The sequence below is a fragment of the Hemiscyllium ocellatum genome, chromosome 10 (genome assembly GCF_020745735.1).
Source record: "Hemiscyllium ocellatum isolate sHemOce1 chromosome 10, sHemOce1.pat.X.cur, whole genome shotgun sequence".
NCBI classification, from domain to species: domain Eukaryota; kingdom Metazoa; phylum Chordata; class Chondrichthyes; order Orectolobiformes; family Hemiscylliidae; genus Hemiscyllium; species Hemiscyllium ocellatum.
The window spans coordinates 102,444,676-102,464,749 of NC_083410.1; the positions used below are offsets into that span (position 1 = coordinate 102,444,676).

The 20,074-nt window shown below is 41.2% G+C and overlaps 1 protein-coding gene across 1 annotated transcript in view; it reads left to right on the forward strand.

Moving 5' to 3' along the window:
- Positions 1-12,335, forward strand: part of crls1 (cardiolipin synthase 1) — a 57,689-nt gene extending 45,354 nt beyond the window's left edge. The window contains exons 4-7 of the mRNA XM_060831073.1: positions 3,596-3,681; positions 4,578-4,646; positions 7,545-7,636; positions 12,085-12,335. Coding sequence (XP_060687056.1) covers positions 3,596-3,681; positions 4,578-4,646; positions 7,545-7,636; positions 12,085-12,175 — 338 coding nt within the window. The 3' untranslated portion in view covers positions 12,176-12,335. The remainder of the gene's footprint in view (positions 1-3,595; positions 3,682-4,577; positions 4,647-7,544; positions 7,637-12,084) is intronic.
- Positions 12,336-20,074: the final 7,739 nt, after the last annotated feature.

Below are 20,074 nucleotides of genomic sequence, written 5' to 3' on the forward strand. Positions count from 1 at the left end.
TACAGCGTATCATCCGCCGTCATTTCCGCCACCTCCAAACAGACCCCACCACCAGGGATATATTTCCCTCCCCTCCCCTATCAGCGTTCCGAAAAGACCACTCCCTTCGTGACTCCCTCGTCAGGTCGATACCCTCCATCAACCCAACCTCCACTCCTGGCACCTTCCCCTGCAACCACAGGAAATGCAAAACTTGCGCCCACACCTCCTTCCTTACCTCTCTCCAAGGCCCCAAGGGATCCTTCCATATCCGCCACAAATTCACCTGCACCTCCACACACATCATCTATTGCATCCGCTGCACCCGATGTGGCCTCCTCTATATTGGGGAGACGGGCCGCCTACTTGCGGAACGCTTCAGGGAACATCTCTGGGACGCTCGGACCAACCAACCCAACCACCCCGTGGCTCAACACTTTAACTCTCCCTCCCACTCCACCGAAGACATGCAGGTCCTTGGACTCTTCCATCGCCAGAACATAACAACACGACAGTTGGAGGAAGAGCGCCTCATCTTCCGCCTGGGAATCCTCCAACCACAAGGGATGAACTCAGATTTCTCCAGTTTCCTCATTTCCCCTCCCCCCACCTTGTCTCAGTCGATTCCCTCGAACTCATCACCGCCCTCCTAACCTGCAATTTTCTTCCTGACCTCTCCACCCCCACCCCACTCCGGCCTATCACCCTCACCTTGACCTCCTTCCACCTATCACATCTCCATCGCCCCTCCCCCAAGTCCCTCCTCCCTACCTTTTATCTTAGCCTGCTGGACACACTTTCCTCATTCCTGATGAAGGGCTTGTGCCCGAAACTTCGAATTTCCTGTTCCTTGGATGCTGCCTGACCTGCTGCGCTTTAACCAGCAACACATTTTCAGCTTGGGTATGTGAATAGGAAAGATTTAGAGGGATATTGGTCAGCATTTGGCCCATGGGACAGGATTAATTTAGGATATCTGGTCAAGATGGGTGAGTTGGACTGAAGGGTCTGTTTCTGTGCTGTGTACCTCTGATTCTAATCAGTAGAATACAGCTTTGTTTTCCACGACTCAGTCCTTGCCTCCTCAATAGCTGTTGCATTGTCTCTTCATGTTCTGTTGATTGATGACCTTTGATTTTTCTTGCAATGTCTCAAAACATCTCACCATTTATCCTCCTTTCTTTTCTAGTGGATGAGATTGATGGCATATTCCAAACTCTCTCACCTGATTGGTTTAGTCTCCTATTAGAATCTCTCTATATTTCAGCCTGTGGAACTCTACAGATTTTGTCTGCTTAACTGAACAGTTCTTGCAAAAAGAGTCCAAAGGTCATAATTCTGACTAGCATTTCCTAGTTCAACAAATTCTAAACATGTTATAAGGTTTGTCACCGCTTTTTTCCCCCCAAGGCCTGATGCATATAGTTAGACCATTAACTAACTTCAAAACATAATGATTTGATTCTTAAACTTAACACGTTGTAAACCACAATGTAATTAGGTGTTTCAGCATTAGGTGTTAGGCAGACCATGATTAAGTTTGTCAGATGCCTAACTGCTTTTTTCCTTATCACAGCTTGTTTAACCACATTATTTAACCACCGCACTTGCTTAAATCACATTATTTAATAACCACATCTTCTGACATTTTCTGGATAGGATTACCATCATTGTTTGCAACTTGGCCTTGGCATAAAGATAACAAAGATCATAAGATGATAAGTTCACCATAGAAAGACAACTAAACCTGAACAGTCCATCGCTAATACCCTTCCAGGCTTCCATGTAAATTTGTAAAAATGTCAAGTCACTTTAAGAACTAATCCATGAGCATTTACGTTGAAGAATTCCAGGAAACACCACACAATCCTTATTTGTGAAGTTCCTTCCACATTTAGAACTTGTTTGATTTGGTTGATGGTCAGACAAACGGTCATCAAGAAATTGTACTTGCTGTTCCTGCAGTGTAAAACTAAAATTAAGTCAATGTTGCTACTTTTCTAACAGTTTATTTTAATTGAAGCCACAAAGGTGAGATCACGGCGCAGAGCACCATTAAAATGTTGTGTGGGATGCTGATAAAGTCCCTAAATACTAAAGGCCTCCGTTTTGGATCAGCAATACAAGTGATTGTTCGCTTTCAGTGGATGAGACTTCATGTTGAATGGATTGAATTGTCCATTCTCTCATTATCTGTGGAGAGAACTCGCAGTTAACGGTTTGGGTCTAGTGGCCCTTCCTCAAAAGCTGTTCTGAGGAAAGGTTGCTGAAATGTTAACTCTGATTTCTTGCCACACATGCTGCCAGACCAGCTGAGCTTTTCCAGCTATTTCTGTTTTTGCTTCTGATTTACAGCATCAGCAGTTTTTTCAGTCCTTTATTTCATTACAGTTCTATTGGCATTTTTCTTTCTTAAGCAATGCTTTCGGTACTTGTGAAAATATAGTAAAGTTTTCTGCAGTTCCATGGTTTCTAATACTTTGCTTCTGGCTAAATTGAATTGGGACTAAATTAGTGAGTACTAACTCATGAATTTGGTTCATTTTTGTGTTTCTGTTATTTGTGGTGAAATCACCTGAGTCTGGAATTGAACCTGGGACCCTGGCACTGTGAGGCAGCAGTGCTAACCATTGAGCCACCATGCCACCCTAATGTATAATACCTAATATCATCTCCCTTAATATCTCTTTATATGGATTGGTGTCTAATTTTGTTTAATATTGTTTTAAAAATGGGATGCTTTATTCCAGTAAAGGTACTATGTGGTTAGAATATGTTATTTACTGTTCACGACAACAATTAAGTTGCACTTTTTGCATCCATTTGAAGGTTCTGTGTAGATTTGCATAGAACGCTCATGTGTTCATTTTAAACACCTAATATTCTAACTTGCACCACGCATGCTTTACTTTCTATTTCTCATGCGAAGATGCTATTTATTATCCTTCTGATCAATTAATACCTCCCAATGTCTTGGCAAATTTACACCCTTTGTGGCTGTATTGATGAGGTTTTTCACTGGTAACACAGAAGCTGTTGTTCATTAAAATGTCTGCATTCCATTTATGGTAAATGTATAGCATTAGGCATAATACTTGAAAGTTCTTTATGAATTTACAGTAAAGAGTAATATTTGAATTGTCACACCTTAAAGCTTCCTGACAAGACCAATTTTAATGACTAATTTTGTGACTGCAGTATAGCTTCAAATGTGCAGTAGTTTGTGATGCCATTTATTCACACATTTCCATTTTTACCTGACTTCCTTTCAGTTTCTCTCTTGCGTGTATTTGTAATTTCTAAAGTTTATTTCAAAGTCCACCTCTTGCTTTTTCTCCATTTATTGTGAACTATTTTCTGGTTGGTTCGGAAAAAAATGAGTTATAGTGTACAATATGCGGTTTAAAGCGCTCTTCATTAAAACTGGAGAAGCCTGAGGCATTAACTACACTGACCATCTTCCTTCTAAGGACAGAAGAACATTTGGACTAAGAACAGAATTTGTTTGCTCCTTCTAGGATGTGTGTATATAAGATTTTCTCTTCTTACTGTTGAATATGTCCACATTTCTTTCTGTGACCCAGCTAATAGCCATTTTATTTGTTCTGTTTTTCAGTTTCTCTTACTGCTATGGTCCTTATGCGAGATATCACCTTGGTTGCAGCTGGGTTTTATATTAGATACCGAACGGTTCCACCGCCAGTAAGTACCAAAGTTGTTTATCTCATTTTAACTTCTCCCTCTTTTTATTCTCCTCTTTCTCTCTGATGGACTACCATCTCTGTCATGTGCTTGGTGCCTGCCGGGCACGTGCTTTGTCCGGCACCTACCCAACCCTGCACCCTTGTGTGCCGCACTTGCCTGCTTGCGCTCGCCTGTCCTTTCCCCAGCTGCCCTTACTCACTTGCCCGACCAACACCCACCCTCTCTTCTGCCCCCTCTCTTTCATGGTGGCTTGCATTTTCAGTGCTGTGGTTTTTCATCAAATCAGAGGTATGTCTGAAAGGCTCTGTTTTGTCATGTGCTGATTGAGTCTTTTCTTTTACTTTTTTTTCTCTTTTTGTTTCATCCTATTTGATACATCGTTTTGGATGAATTTATTGTTGCTCATTAGGTTTATTCTTTGGAGGCAGCTCATAAATGAAATTATGTCATTCATACCTTATTTATGAGAGAGTGGCAAAGAGGGAACGATAAATGAGAAATCTTTGTGACTGTGAATGATCTGAACTCTACCTTACAAATGATGTCCCTGGTGAACATGATCACTCTGTGGCATGCCTCAGCTGGGAGCATTTCTACGATTTTTCCCTACACTGCAGGAGAATGTGATAATTGTACTGAGTTGACCCTAAACTTCTGCCCCAAAGTATGTTTTAGTAAGTTAGCATTGATATCAATATGAAATCCCTTTGCTTTGGTCTGTCATGCTCCCATAAAGTTACATACTTTGTGACTTGTATGCAGACAAAAATGAGAAGATTTCCTCCTTGTTTCTCCCTTCCTTTACCCATATTGCAATGTGAAACCTTTTGACTGAGTTTCAGTTTTGTAAAATCGGTTGTATACAACTAAATAACTGCTTTCATCTCTCATAGAGGACTCTGAGCAAATATTTCAACCCGTGCTATGCCACAGCACGATTAAAACCAACATTTATCAGCAAGGTATGATACATTTCTCAATTATTGGATCCTTTTTCCATATAATGAGGGAAGTTTGATTCTTGCGGTTTTCCCTGTACTGTGGGCAGGTCTTATTGTCACTCGTGGATGTAGCTTGTGAAGGGCAATTTCAACTGACTTGCTTTAAGGGTATCTTAAACACCTGCATGTTTTGGAGCAGATGGAATATTTTGAAAAACAGATTTGTTCTTCTAACAGCTTGCTGTTGACACCCACAAGTTGACAGTGAGCGTGCAGGCTGCCTGCTGGCACCAAAGGAAGTGTTTCCTAGCAAGCGGGTAAATTGTAGGGCTGGCTTATCAGTAAGGTGTTGCAGGTTGTGAGGATGGAAATTAGACAACAGTTTTCAGAGTAGGTAATCTGCAGCAGCTCATTCAACGATGCTTAAGATAACATGCAAATCAAATTCCATTGACGCCCTAGGTTATTGTATTGCAATAATTGTGAGGCTTCTGTCTGAAAACTCAGCAATGTAACTACAGTGAGTAGTCAAAATGGTGGCTGGCAGGATTCTAGTGAAAAGAAGATTAGTTATTCTAAAAACTTCTTGTGCCTTATTCCTGCTTAGCAATTTTGGCTAGTATTCTGACCTGAATTTTGGTGAGTGAAGGAATCTAGTGATCTGAGTGTTATTTGTTTTATATCCAAGTGGAATCTTATTAGTATTTGAGACAGGTCTTTTCAGTTGCTGATTCTCAGTTGAGCATTTGGTGGAGCCTTAGGAATGAATTATTTATCTTGGATTGACAGCAAAATTTGACCCATTTACCATCCTCCCAATTCTTTGGAGTGATCAGTGTACCTTTCCTGATGTTGTGTGTCCGGACAGTTACTTGTAAGGGAAAATAAGGTCTTCGTGGAATTGTTGAAATGTTGTAACAGATCTTTATCTCTATCAGAACTATCGGACTCTATCGGAATGCCAGTATTTTTGCCTGTTAATGATAGTGCAGTATAAAGTCAAATGTAGCCAGTACTGTGCACAAGATGAAATAAACAGTAACAGGAAGAAAGCTAGAGTTTTCACATTTTATTGCTAGTATACTGTTTTCTTGGGAGCTTAGACTTGTTACTGCAGAGAGGACTTAATGTTAGTCACAAGTAATTTCTCGATGTATCATAACAGCAAATAATACTCAATAGTGTTTACATTCGTTCCTTAGTAGGTTGAGATTATTTTAACTTTCTTGTTTAGTATCCTCCAGTTCTGGTGTGACAATATTTCTTTGAAGATTTAAACTGATCACATTTATAGCTCATTCTATGAGATATATAGTCATATGAAGGACATCAAAATGTGAGAAACATTAAATCCATTCAAACGCCTTGACATATTCAAACAATCATTTATTCGGGACAAACAATCAGTTAGTTAGCATTGACTAATACAGATTAAGTGTTTGCTTGTGGAAGGTGAATGTTTTGATTTTAAAAATCCAGATTTACCTTACCGCTTAAAAATTTCTCGAACCACATTGCTCAAATTCATGCTCCATCCTAGCATTCAAAAATCATCCATTACCATTTCTGACACCTCCAGCAGGATGCCACCATAAAACACATTCTCCCCTCCTATCCTTATTCAGTATTCCACCAAGGACTGTTCCTTCTGTGACATCGAGTCATTTTCTCCTTCACTCCTAACACTCCCTCACCCTTCAATGGCACCTTCCCACGCAATCGTAGAAGATGTAACATTTGCCCATTCATCCCTCCCTTCCTCACTGTCCAAGGCATCAAACATATCTTCCAGGTGAAACGATGTATTGCCTGTACGCCTTTTAATGTAATCTTTGGTATTCATTGCTCAAAATGCAGTCTGTTTTAAATTGATGAGTCCAAACAGAGATTGGCTGACTGCTTTTCGGAACACCTGTGCTTTTGTCTGTAGGAATGACCTTGACCTTCCATTTGCTAGCCATTTCAATAAACAACTGTGCTCTCAGGCTAATATTTCTGTATTGGACCTGCAACAATGGTCCAACAAAACTCAACGCAAGCTAGAGGAACAGCACCTCGTTTAGGCACCTTACAGCCTCTAGGTATGATTGTTGAATTCCATAACTTTAGAGAATGACCTCTACGTGCTTGATTTTTGTTACCCCCTGTGCACGTGCACAGAAATGCGTGTGCACACTCATAGCTGGAACTTTGCTTTCAGCAGAATTGACCCATTTTCTCCTTTTCACACCTTTGTTTATGCACTATCCCCCCCTTCATCACCATTAGCAGTCTGTGTTTTTGGCTGTGAACCACATCATAATTGTTCCACTTGTTTCTTCTCTGTCCACAACATAAAACAGTTTTCTAACCCTCTCGCGTCTGAAGAGGAATCATATCAAACTTAGCGTTAAATCTGTTTCTCTCTCTACAGATGCTGCTAGACCTGTAGAGCTTCTCCAGCATTTTGTGTTGTTTGGAAACAGGCTCTTCGGCCCAACAAGTCCACACTGACCCTGTGAAGAGTAACCCACCCAGACTCATTTCCCTCTGACTAACGCACCCAAACCAGAGTAATTTAGCATGGCCAATTCACCTGACCTGCACATCTTTGGACTGTGGGAGGAAACCCACGCAGACACTGGGAGAATGTGCAAACTCCACACAGACAGTTGCCCAAGGCTGGAATTGAACCCAGGACCCTGGTGCTGTCAGGATCTATGTTAGTTTTTTTTTTGCACATAGCCACACTGAAGGACTCAAACGTGCTTTTACTGAATAATGTCTAGTACTGATCAGCATGTCAGCACCATGGTCTGATTGTACGACATAACTCGTAATATAGTGAAACTGAAACAAAGAACCCCAGACTGTTGCTATATTAAATATAACATTTTATTTGGCAGTAATTTAATTCATTGACTTTCATTTATGTTGCAGGTTAACACAGCAGTTCAACTTGTACTCGTGGCTGCATCACTGGCAGCCCCAGTTTTTCAGTACGTGGACAGTGTGTTCCTTCACTGTTTATGGTGAGATTTGCCTGAAACATTATGTGAATAAGGAATATGTGTATTTATAGACCTTTCATTGCAGTAAAATGTCCCTTGACTTCAACTAAAAGGAGCAGTTTGCATAGCATGTAGGAGTTGGGGAAGATTGGAGTGGTTGTGGTTCTAGGCACCAAGTAACCTATGAGGAGAGTATTTGGAGATGCAGAAATGCCCAGGATTGGGAATATGCTGTAGGCTGTGCCAACAGCGCCTGGTTAGGGATTTGCTTGCCCATACTCAGGAGCAAAGGAGGCAAAACACAGCAAAGGCTGCAAGATCCACGTTGAAGTGTGGTGATAATGTGGATAGATCTATAAACAAATAGAAGCGTCTTGATCTAGTTAGAGGGTAGCAAAACAATTTGGTGAATAGAACTTACTACTGGATAGCATTCAAGCAATTAATCCATTCTGATACCACAATTACTCTTGAAAATTGGCCTGCTCCATAAATTACAATTAGTCATCCACTTAATCAGACAATTTTTTTCAGGATTTCTGCTTTGACATTTAATCCATGAGAAACTCTTTCAGGATGAGGTACTGATTTATATCTCGGACGATATTATCTATCTTGCATGTGGTGCCATTATTATTAGTTAAACATTCCACCCCTTCTACCCTTGCCGATGGTATTTTCATTCCTTTTTTTTTTAAACACCATATGTCCCTTTGGAATTGTTGATCTTGAGTAGGCTGTTCATCTTTCTGGTGATTCGTCCAAGCAACGTTGGTCACTGCCACTGGAGGCTTCCAAGCTTATAACCAAAGTAAATGTAGCTAAATCCTACTATAGGCTGGTATCAGATCTTCTTGATGTCGAGTCTCCACTGCCAATTTCTGGATTACTCAATACAGAACCTCCTGCAAATGCTCTGTATTAATACAGAATGATGTAAATAATAGATGCAAAAATGGTGAGTTTTAGTGGACAGATGTGACATTATTGACGAAGCCAATATTGGTTGTCCAGGTGATTTACATGACTTTGCTAAAGTCTTTGACAAGGGATCTAAGGTGAGTTGGTAAACTGGATCCAGAATTGGCGTGCAAACAGGAGTACCACAGGGAATGGAGCTGGGATTCTTGTTGTTTTTTGTATACATTAACGACTTGGATGTAAATATAGAAGGTATAATGAGTAAGTTTGCAGACTTCATGAGAATTAGTGATGGTGGTGTTGATAGTGAAGAAGATGATTTCAGAGTGCAGTCTGATATCGATCAGCTGGTAAATTGAGCAGAACAATGGCAGATAGAATTTAGCCCAGATAAGTGCAAGGTAAAGTCCTGGGAGGTTCAAGAAAGGAAGAATATACGCAATTAATGGTAGGTTCCTATGACGTACTGAGGAACAAAGGCCTTTGGTGTACAAATTTGTATGTATAAAATTATTAAAGGATTGGACACTCTGGAGGCAGGAAGCGTGTTTCTGCCGATGGGTGAGTCCAGAACCAGGGGTCACAGTTTAAAAATAAGGGTTAAGCCATTTAGAACAGAGTTGAGGAGAAACTTCTTCACCCAGAGAGTGGTGGGTGTATGGAATGCTCTGCCCCAGAAGGCAGTGGAGGCCAAGTCTCTGGATATGTTGAGGAAAGAGCTGGATAGAGCTCTTAGAGATTGTGGAATCAAGGGTTATGGAGATAAGACAGGAACAGGATACTAATTATGGGTGATCAGCCATGATCATAATGAATGATGGTGCTGGCTTGAAGGGCTGAATGGCCTACACCTGCACCTATTGTCTATAAATCCATAGATCCCTGAAATGTGTCAGCACAGATGGTCAGGGTGGTGAAGAAGGCAAATGGATGCTTAACTTCATTAGTGAGGGTGTAGAGTTTAGGAGCAAGGAAGTCTTGTTGCAACTTTGTTTAGACCAAAGATAGAATGTGTGTTCTGTTCTAGTTGCCACGCTATCAGAAGAAAGCGATTGCACTGGAGAACATGCAGAGGGGATTCATCAAGATGTTGCATGGGATGCAAAGTCTGAGGAGAGACTGAATAGGCACAAGTAGTTTAGAGGAGAGCTGAGAAAACTTTTTCAACCAGAGGTTGGTAGAAATATGGAATGTGCTGTCTGAGAGAGTGGAAGAGGCAGCTACTTTTGCAACATTTTAAAAAGCATCTGGATAAGCACTTAAAATGCCAGGGCACAGCAGGTTATGGACTAAGTGCAGATCAATGGGGTTAGTGTAATTTGGTGTTGCTTGGCTGAAGGGCCTGTTTCTGTACTGTATGAATCTGACTGTATAAGGTGAGGCAGAACCATTGCTGTCCTGAACCTTCGCAGTTTGTGTGGTGTCAGGATGTCCATATTTCTGAGAGGGAGGGAATCCCAGGATTTTCTATCCACTGACTCTGCTGGAGCAGTAAGATACTTCACAGTCAGAATGATGCCTGGCTTGGAAGGGGACTTGCACGTGGTGGTGTTCTCATGCGCCTGCTGCCCTTTATTATAGAGTTATAAAATTATAGAGATGTACAACATGGAAACAGATCATTTGGTCCTACTCATCCATGCTAATCAAATATCCTGAGTTAATCTAATCCCATATGCCAGCCTTTGGCCCATATCTCTCCAAACTCTTAATCAATGTCCTGGAAATCTGAATCACAAAAATCTATACTAGTGAAACTGGTTCATTATTTTAATTTGGACTGATGACAGTTAGGGCGGCTCAGTGGTTAGCATCGTTGCCTCCCACCGCCAAGGACCCTGGTTCGATTCTGGCCTCGGACAACTGTCTGTGTGGAGTTTGCACGTTCTCCTCGTGTCTGCGTGGGTTTCCTCCGGGTGCTCTGGTTTCCTCCTACAGTCTAAAGATGTGCAGGTCAGGTGAATTTGGCCATGCTAAATTGCCCATAGTGTTAGGTGCATTAGTCAGAGAGAAACTGGTCTGGGTGGGTTCCTCTTCGGAGGGTCAGTGTGGACTTGTTGGGTTGAAGGGCCTGTTTCCACACTGTAGGGAATCTAATCTAATCTAATCATAATCATGTTCCCTTCAAGCTGACTTTTAAATATTGTAATTGTACTAGCCTCCACCACTTCCTCTGGCAGCTCATTCCATACACATACCACCCTCTGCATGAAAAAGTTACCCTGTAGGTTTTTATTTAATGGGCTTGAGAAGGAAAAGGACATGGGAAAATTGGTTGTTGAAAGTATGAATATAAGCTAATAAGACTCTAAAATATGTGCATGAAGCACTGGAATTAATTTCTAGAGAAATAGAATGAAAAAACAGGTAGTGATGTTTTACTCTGTTATGTCCATGTAAGAGGGTAAATGGAACTGCAGGTTAGTTTTCTACCTGAAAAGATGGTACTTCTGGACATGGGCCTCTGCCTCAGTACCGTAAAACTTGGGGAACAGGTGGTGCTGGTTAATCCAAAATACCTTTTAACAGGGAGTTGCATTGCTCTGGAAGTAAGTCCAAGTGCTGCTCTGTTTTTTCAGGGAGAGGGAGACCAATAGAGCAGTCTGTCTCCAGCACAGCATACCATCACAGTAGTATTCCTGCAGTTAAAGCCCAGCCTGTTACCAAAACTGACCTGCGCAACCTTCAGATCAGCTTCAAAAATACAATCAAGCTGTCAGTGTGCTTACATTATTTTTTTAAAAAAAATTAATAATGCATTATCTGAAAGCTGAAAGTGACCTTTTAAACGAAAAGAATCCACTTGCCAGAAAATTTGGTTCCAAGCCCCTTCTGCTTGGTGGAGTACAGTTTTCTCGTTCACTCAAGTGCTGACCTTGTCTTTATTCCATACAAACATTATTTAACCTGCACTTCAAGGGTGACTTCTACATGTGTCCATACATGTGCAAGTTTACGGATGCTTTGCTCTCGAATTATTACTCTGTAAGTAGTGTGGTTCATTCCTTTTTATGCCATATTCCCTTGTTTTCACTGACCTGTACTGGCTTCTGGTGCAACAATGTTTCAGTTTTAAAATTCATATTTTCCTAATCAAATCCCTCCATAGCTCTCTTCTCTCAAGCATTGTGACCACCTGCAACTTTCAGGAGATCTTTATTCCTTCTAATATACCTTCTCTTGTGTCCATCACATTGTTTCACACTTTTACTTCCCTTCAGTATCCCTCCCTAATTCCCTGCCATTCTTCAATTATTTATTTCTCTTTCCTGCTTTAGGATACTCCTTAAGATCCATGTGTTTGACCAAGCTTAATGTTCTAGTGTCTCCTCTATCGACTTGTTATCACTTTTCATCTGATGATGTTCCTGTGATGTGCCTTGGGGCATTTTCAAACCATTGAAGGTGGTATAGAAATGTAGCATGTCGTTGACTCTTCCTAAACAATTGAAGAGATCTTGCATGAGTTCTAGGTTAATAATTTTGACACTGCTGCAACATTTAGTGATTATTGATAATCTGATTATCGTATTACCTTGTTATTTCAGGTACATTACTGCATTGACAACAATGGCATCTGCGTACAGCTATTACCTCCACGGCAAAAGCACAGTACAAGTTTTAAACCGGATGAAGTGAGATAAATCTGTTCATAATTTGAAACTCTGCAGTGAACTAAGGAAGGATTGGACCTTGATTTCTCTGCTGAAAAGGACATTGATTAAAATAATGTAGATACATGGACTTTTTTCCAACATTGTCAATTTAATAATAAAAGTGAAAAATTATAGGTTTCTTACATTTAGTTTTAATATTTTATTTGCACTTTACATAATTGAGTTTCAGCCACATACTGTGCGATAATCAGTTGAATGGCACCCAAATGATATAGTCTAGCATTTAAATGCTGAGATCCATTTGTTTTCTTTTAATTATATTATGCAGTATACTTGTAAATAATGTAACAATTACAGATTGGGACAGCTAATGTAAAGAGTAGATGCTTATGGCATATTTGTCAGAAGGTTAGAAATTCTTTTATGAGTGAGAGCTTTCCAGTCCGCTTTGCACAAAGGGATTTTTGTACTGTTAATGTGGTCTTTGCCTTTAAGGCTGCAGGCCAGGGTTTTCTGGTTATGTATTCACGAGACTGGCTTTCTCCATTCATTTTAATAGTCTAGAAAATCCTTGCCTAGCACGCTGGAAGTCCAGAAAGAGCCTAAATACTGCACATTAAGTAATAAGCTCCACTGTCGTTGAAAGAGATTAGAGTGCTTGAGTGGACTTGCACTTGAATTTCTCAGTATACTGTAGATTTTTTTTCCTATCTGTTGCTTGCTTCCTTTTATATAAATGCCATATTTAATTTGTTGTAGTTAAGTTGTTTCATTTTGTCCTTAGTACTGTTCCCTCTATTCTGGGTGCACTTTATGTCTTAGTTATTTGGATAGTTTTGTTGTATCTGTGGTGCTTTTTGTACTGTTGCTTCCAACTTGCTGTGAGAACCATGGAACGTTTTCAGACTTGTCGGTGCATTGATTTGGTAAATGTCCTCATTTTTGTGATTTGCATAGAAACATTCCAAAAAGCAGAAGCCTGTGAGTTTTTTTTTAATGCAGTTTTTTGCACACCTTGAAAAAGGGATTTAATAGCTTCCCAAAGGTCCTTAAAAAATACCGGAGAAGAAAAAAGTACCAGTCTTTGGGGTAAGTGACAGGTCATCAGTTGGACAGTGCTTTCAAACTGGCCAACTGGGCAGATGGCCCCTTCTCGCTCATTCTCTCCGTTAGATGGCTGCAGTGCTAAATAGACAGGAGTGAGTAGAGAACAAAGGAGTTGAGTGACAACTCATGTTCAGGGACAAAGAAGATGGAAGTTTTGTGAGTGATTCTGAAGGCCAGTGGAAATATGTTTGTAGCCATCCTGTTCGCCTAACCTCCAATCAAGAACAACTCATCTTACAGAGTACAGCCAGAGGAGATGAGATCAAATTGTGGAGTTAAGCTGTAAATTTTTCAGTCCTATGTTAAAGGAACTTGAGGCTGGTTTGTTACAAACTCTACTTGTTTTTAAAAAAAAATAAAATTTATAATAAACATAGAATGCTGGATAAACTCAGCAGTTCTGGAAGCATCTGTGAATTAACAATTCGTGTCTGATATGACTTCTTAAGAACCTGCTATAGAACTGAATGCCTTTCTTTGCAGCCGAGGGACCTTTTGAATGAAATACAAGGGGTTCAGGTTTCATAAATATGTGGCCATAACATAGAATTCATCAGCTTCCAAACCTCCCCACCACATCCCAGGCTCAGCCCTCCCTCTCCATCCCACCCCCTTCCCATCTATCTGCTTCACTGATGAAGGGCTTATGCCCGAAACATCGAATTTCCTGTTCCTTGGATGCTGCCTGACCTGCTGCGCTTTTCCAGCAACACATTTTCAGCTCAGTGTCTGCTTCACTGACCAATCACAGCCACCACCTGCCTACATCCAGCAGTCCCCATCCCACCCATCTTTCTCCCAGCCCCATCTTCTCTCTTTTCCCCCCCCCCACTATTTACTTTGCAGCCCTCTTCCCTTCCCCCTCCCCTGATGAAAGGTTCTGACCTGAAAAGTTGACACCCCTTCTCCTCTGATGCTGCTTGACCTGCTGTGCTTTATCCAGCTTCACTTTTTATTCCCTATAAATGTAAAGCTGTACTTTGTAAGTGAAAGAAAATAGGTATGTAATAGCTGGTAGACATAGATTAGATTAGATTACTTACAGTGTGGAAACAGGCCCTTCGGCCCAACAAGTCCACACCGAACTTGTTGACTTCGGTCAACACCGAAGCGCAACCCACCCATACCCCTACATTTACCCCTTACCTAACACTACAGGCAATTTAGCATGGCCAATTCACCTGACCCGCACATCTTTGGACTGTGGGAGGAAACCGGAGCACCCGGAGGAAACCCACGCACGACCAGTAGCTACTGTATTCTTTTAGTGCATCAACTGGGACAGTAGCTGCATCCCCATATGTCTGTGTTTCTTTTGTGCCTCTCCTTAGAGGAGTAATGATTATTGTCAAAAACCGGCATGATCTTCCTGCTATCTGAGGAGAAGCTAATTTGCTACAGAAGACACTCCAGTGTTTTGTTCACCACTCGCTCATAACTAATCCACTTTGAGAATTTGACATGCCAGAATTTTGAGTTGATGCAATTATAATTTTGAAAACCGGGTTTTTTTCTCTTTCGATCTTTTGGAGAATGTATAAGATCAAAATGGTGATCACATTGTTCACGCAAATTAAATGGAGCATCTAGGCTGTCTATAATATTGATGGTGAAAGAAAGCTTTCGATGCAATTACGAAGTTTGGTTATAATATCTGCTAAGCATTTGTGACAAATGTAAGTATCCGTGTGGTTTCGATCTTTGTTCACAAAGGTCATTGTCATTTGAACATATGATATTTTCTTGTCATCACTTTCACTTAATTTTTTTAGATGGCACGCGACTCCCTGTTAATAGACGTTACTTATGTGTCATTGCAATTTAAAATATGAGAGTCCATGATACATAAATTATTTAAGTCTTAGAAATGAACAAAATCAGAAAATGCCAGAAATGGGACAGGCAGCATCTGTGGAGAGAAATAAGAAGTGACCGTTCCACTCACTGATGACCCTTCGATAGGACTGTATTGGTCAATTGTGGCTGTTTTCTGATGTCTCAGCAACCCCTTGCTGCAAAATTGATGTTGAGTAGTATTTATATGTTACAAAGGTGGATTCCAAAGTTGTGTGAGATCAGGTGATCTTGATGAAATTAGCAAGCTTGAAGTGTTACTAACTGGGAACACTGAAACCCATATGTCGTTCTTTGTTGTTCAAGCTCTTAGTTTTTAAAAGAAATCTTATTTGGGTGTCACTGGCCAGGCCAGCATTTGTACTCTGACCCTAATTACCCGGAGGGCAGTTAAGAGTGAGCCCACATTGCTAGGGACTGGAGTCACAATGTAGGCCAGGTAAGGATGTCAGTTTCCTTCCCTAAATGACATTAGTGAACTAGATTGGTTTATCCAACAATTTCAGCATTGGATTCACGGTTATCATTCAACACTTAATTCTAGATTTACACTAAATTCAAATTCTCCCATCTTCCCTAGCAGGATTTGAACCTGGGTCCCCAGAAGATTAGCTGAATCTCTGGATTAACCGTTCAGCAATAATACCATTTGACCATCACCCCTCTAGTTAAACCAGAGCTCTAATTTTTTAAGGAAATTATAAAATGGGTCAGTAGTTGAGGTGGAAAATTGGACCTAAGTTATTTTCTAACTTTTCACAAGTTGAATAACAACTTGCCAGACGACAAGCAACACCAGTGTACTGCTCCCTTTACCTCTGGTTTCTTTGTTTGGCTTCCTGCCAGAGTGATCATTTGTGGTCTCTTGTCGTTCTGAAAGGAAAATTTGGACTACACTCCTTTTTCTTTTAGTGCTGGACAACAGTTGTTAAAAAGTCATTATTTATTTTATCCTGTACTTTTTTTAAAAAAAACTTTCCACCAAGTCTGTTTTGACTCCTCTTTGTCCAGTACAATGTGGGTAAGGTAACTTGAACTGTGAACAGCTTGTGTTTTGCATTAGTGCTCAAGAGAACCACATAGAGAATTTCTTCATAAAGTATAATTTGTGAGTCAAAGTTGTGAAACGTTACGTATATACGATAGTGGCAGAGCACAAGCTGCTTGCGAAAGGCATGGAGATTTTCCACCATCTCTCCAGCAGCTCCTTGCTAACCCCAAATCCCAATGAGAGGGCAAGGTGAAGGAATTACTGTTACAAGAGAGCCTTATCCAGTCTGTGCATGCTGACATCATTTTGAATTTTTTTGAGTTTGCAATTTTTTAAAATTTGAGATTATGCTGAATGTTCTTTTTCTGAAAAAAAACCTCAGCGAAGTTGGAATGATCCTAGTACAGGAAGGATGAGACCCGACTGGCTGCTTTCCAATTTCACTCAACCACCACAAGCCTTTCCTCACTGCATAGTTGATTCCTGTTCCAGTTTCCGCCTGTAGTACCCTTTCCAACTTTTGAGTAGGCTAGCTGAGTGGGTGTATTCTTGATGTTTCCTCTTTGTGTCTGAGGACCTTTCTTGAGGAAACCTGATTTCTTCCAACCTTTGTGTCTTGTGAGATGCAAGGAAAGCAGATAAGGAGTGCATCATAAAATAAGTCAAAAATGGAGAGAAAGCGCAGGGCAGACAAAAAGAGCAAGCTGGTAACGTGATCAGAACGACCAAATGTTTGCAGCAAACTGCCCGGAAAGCCATACAATCCTGTCACAGCAGACGCTGCAAGATGTGTCAGCGTATCTACAAGGATACCACTACTACACGTGGGGGCACCTCCCACCATGTACGTGGCAGGCATTCACGTGACTTGGCCAACGTTGTCTATCTCATACTGTACAAGCAAGGATGCCCAGAGGCATTGTACATTGGTGAGACAGAGCAGAGGCTACGGCAATGGATGAATGGACACCACACAACAATCAACAGACAGGAGTGTTCCCTCCTAATTCGAGAACACTTCAGCGGTCCGGGACATTTGACCTCGGGCCTTTGGGTGACCATCCACCAAGCCGCACTTCAGGACAGGCAACAACACACGAGTGGTCAAGCGGAGGCTGATAGCCAAGTTCAGTACATATGGGGATGGCCTCAACCGGGACCTTGGGTTCATGTCACACTACAGCTGACCCCACTGCTCTATGCACGCACGCACATACGCCATATAAGGGGCATGAAGAATTGATTCAGATTTGGCTGTATCCTTCATGAGTTTTTTTCTTTTTATACAACAAAGCTTTTTTTTTAAAAAGATTGTCGCTCACTTTTATAGTTGAGGATAACCTGTTGGATTTAATTGTGTTCGTGTCTCCGTGAGGGGTCTAATAATGCAAATTTTAAATGATGGATGAGAATTCATGATTTGGCTATCTCTTAATTCCCAATGCACCTCAACCTCAGGAAAATATCACTTGTAAAATTGGGCCCTTTATATAATATGAAAATCAACAACAGTTGCAACAAATATAGATAATGCCAGTGTTAGCTATGGGTCAGTACCATACTTGGCTGCGAAACTGAAAGAGGGTTACCCCTTGCCTTTTTTAAAAATTATATATTGCTTGACAGTCTTTCAGACATGGAGGATTGTGGGCGTAGCGGAGATTAAGGAGACATGGAGTGGTGGGGCTGTGGATGGGTGGGAGATTTAAAATCCAGGTGTTGCCTCACTCAGAAACACAGGAGCGAAAATGATTCACAGGTGACAGGGACATGATGGTGCAAATTAACATACGAACAGGAGTAGGCCATTCAGCCCCTCGAACCTGGCTGCCGTGTAATGAGATTTTGGCTGATCTGTGGTCAAACCCCACATACCTGCTTTTGGCCCATATCCCTTAATACCTTTGTGTAAGAGCTGGATTGTGGCACTTTGAATGCTTCCAGGTTTATAGAGGGAGCAACGTCGGAGACCAGCCTGGAATACATTGAACTACTCAATCCTAAGGATAACTGGTTCATTATTGAGGGTCTTGGCAGCCAATGAATAAAGGCAGGTTCACAGAATTCGAAGTGGGAAGCCTCAGCTGTGGCAGGACTATAAAAGGTTCATGGCTCTTCTCAGGATATAATATAAGCTTGAGGTTGCAAGCAGACTGGTTTATTCTTGGACTGTTGCCAGAGAGAGATTAGATTAGATTTCTTACAGTGTGGAAACAGGCCCTTCGGCCCAACAAGTCCACACTGACCCGCCGAAGCGCAACCCACCCATACCCCTTACCTAATACGATGGGCAATTTAGCATGGCCAATTCACCTGACCCGCACATCTTTGGAATGTGGGAGGAAACCCACACAGACACGGGGAGAACGTGCAAACTCCACACAGTCAGTCGCCTGAGTCGGGAATTGAACCCAAGTCTCAGGTGCTGTGAGGCAGCAGTGCTAACCACTGTGCCACCGTGCCGCCCATAATGAGGGATGGAGTTGGAGCAGGAACCAAAAGCAATTGCTTCAATCTCCTCAATACTGCACGTAATTTATGCTGATGACATTGTGGATAAGCTGACTGATAATTTAGCAGTGAAGGAATCAAAATTTAGTGCTGAAGTAGACAATGTCACCAACAGGCAGCAGGACGATGAGAAATAGGAAGCAAAGGACAGATCTTTGGAAGAAGTAGTCATTATGGATGCTACTCTGCCAACTGTTAGTTAAGGAGGGAATTAGGAAGACCAATCTTAGAGGATATGGTTCAGTACATATAGCACCTCTTTGAAAGAAACATAATTAATTTCATTAACCAGTCCTTTCCCCACGAATCTGATAAATGTGCTGTATTTCCAATATTCTGTTTATGTCAGTTACTTGTAACAAAGTGGGTTTTGGTGTCCAACTCTGGTTTCAATATCATGCCAAAGAATGCTAGAGAGCAACATAAGGAATGGAGGTTTAATAAGATTTATACATATTCCCACCAAAGTATGGTGACTTGATGGTATTAATTGGTCATAGTCTAAAACATTGGAACAAATATTGTATTCTGGAATTTGAGGATAGTTTTGGCCCATGATCCATTTTTTGTCTCCTGTCCAATTCCTAGTTATGTCTCTAAACAGACCAAATGCTCTCAGGTCTCTGTTAATCCTGATTGGGTTTTTAGTTCCATGAGATTGCTCAGACTACAATAAGATTGGAAGAAATAGGAATAGGAGTAGGTCATTTGGCCCCTCAAGCCTGACACAGCATTCACATCCACTTTTCCTGTGTTTTTCCCATCATCCTCAATTCCCCTATTGAACAAGAATCTGTCTCAGATGACTTCTGCTTTTATATTCATCTTGGAAAGGGTTAAAGCTGTAATTAATACTTTTTATATTTACACTACTTTCCCTCTACTTGATCAGCTGCCACTGCATCACAACACATTCTCTGACCCAAGACAGCCAAATTGATCTTTCAGTTCTGAAAATAGCACATGCCATATGGCTCAACGTTTAAATACTTTTGCTTCTCCCTTGATAAATGTGGGCAGTTCTGGTGTGAATTCTGGATGAGTTTTTCCAAGATTTCAAACTTGCTGCGTTAAGAATTTTGGCATTCGGCCTGCTTCCTGCCAGAGCTTATGGGCCACCTAAAACACTTTTCGAGGCGTCTACTCCTTCTCCAGGTCTTGGAAGGTCAGAGGAAACTGACAACATGAGGAATCATCCTTTGGGGCAAACAGTATCAGCCTGTGTGAGAATGGGTGATTGGTAAATCAATGTTTCTGTCATTCACGCTTTTGGGATTCGGGCTGTCTTGCCAGACTCCTGCCTTCAGAGATTGGCAGGAGTGTATCTGGTGTATAAAGAAACATTGATCTTGAGAATGGCTACAATGCTAACACCAAATGAGCAGACAGCTCTCTCATTTTGCTGCCAGACTAACAAAAACAAATACTTCCAAAAATACAGTTTGGACCAGCAGAGAA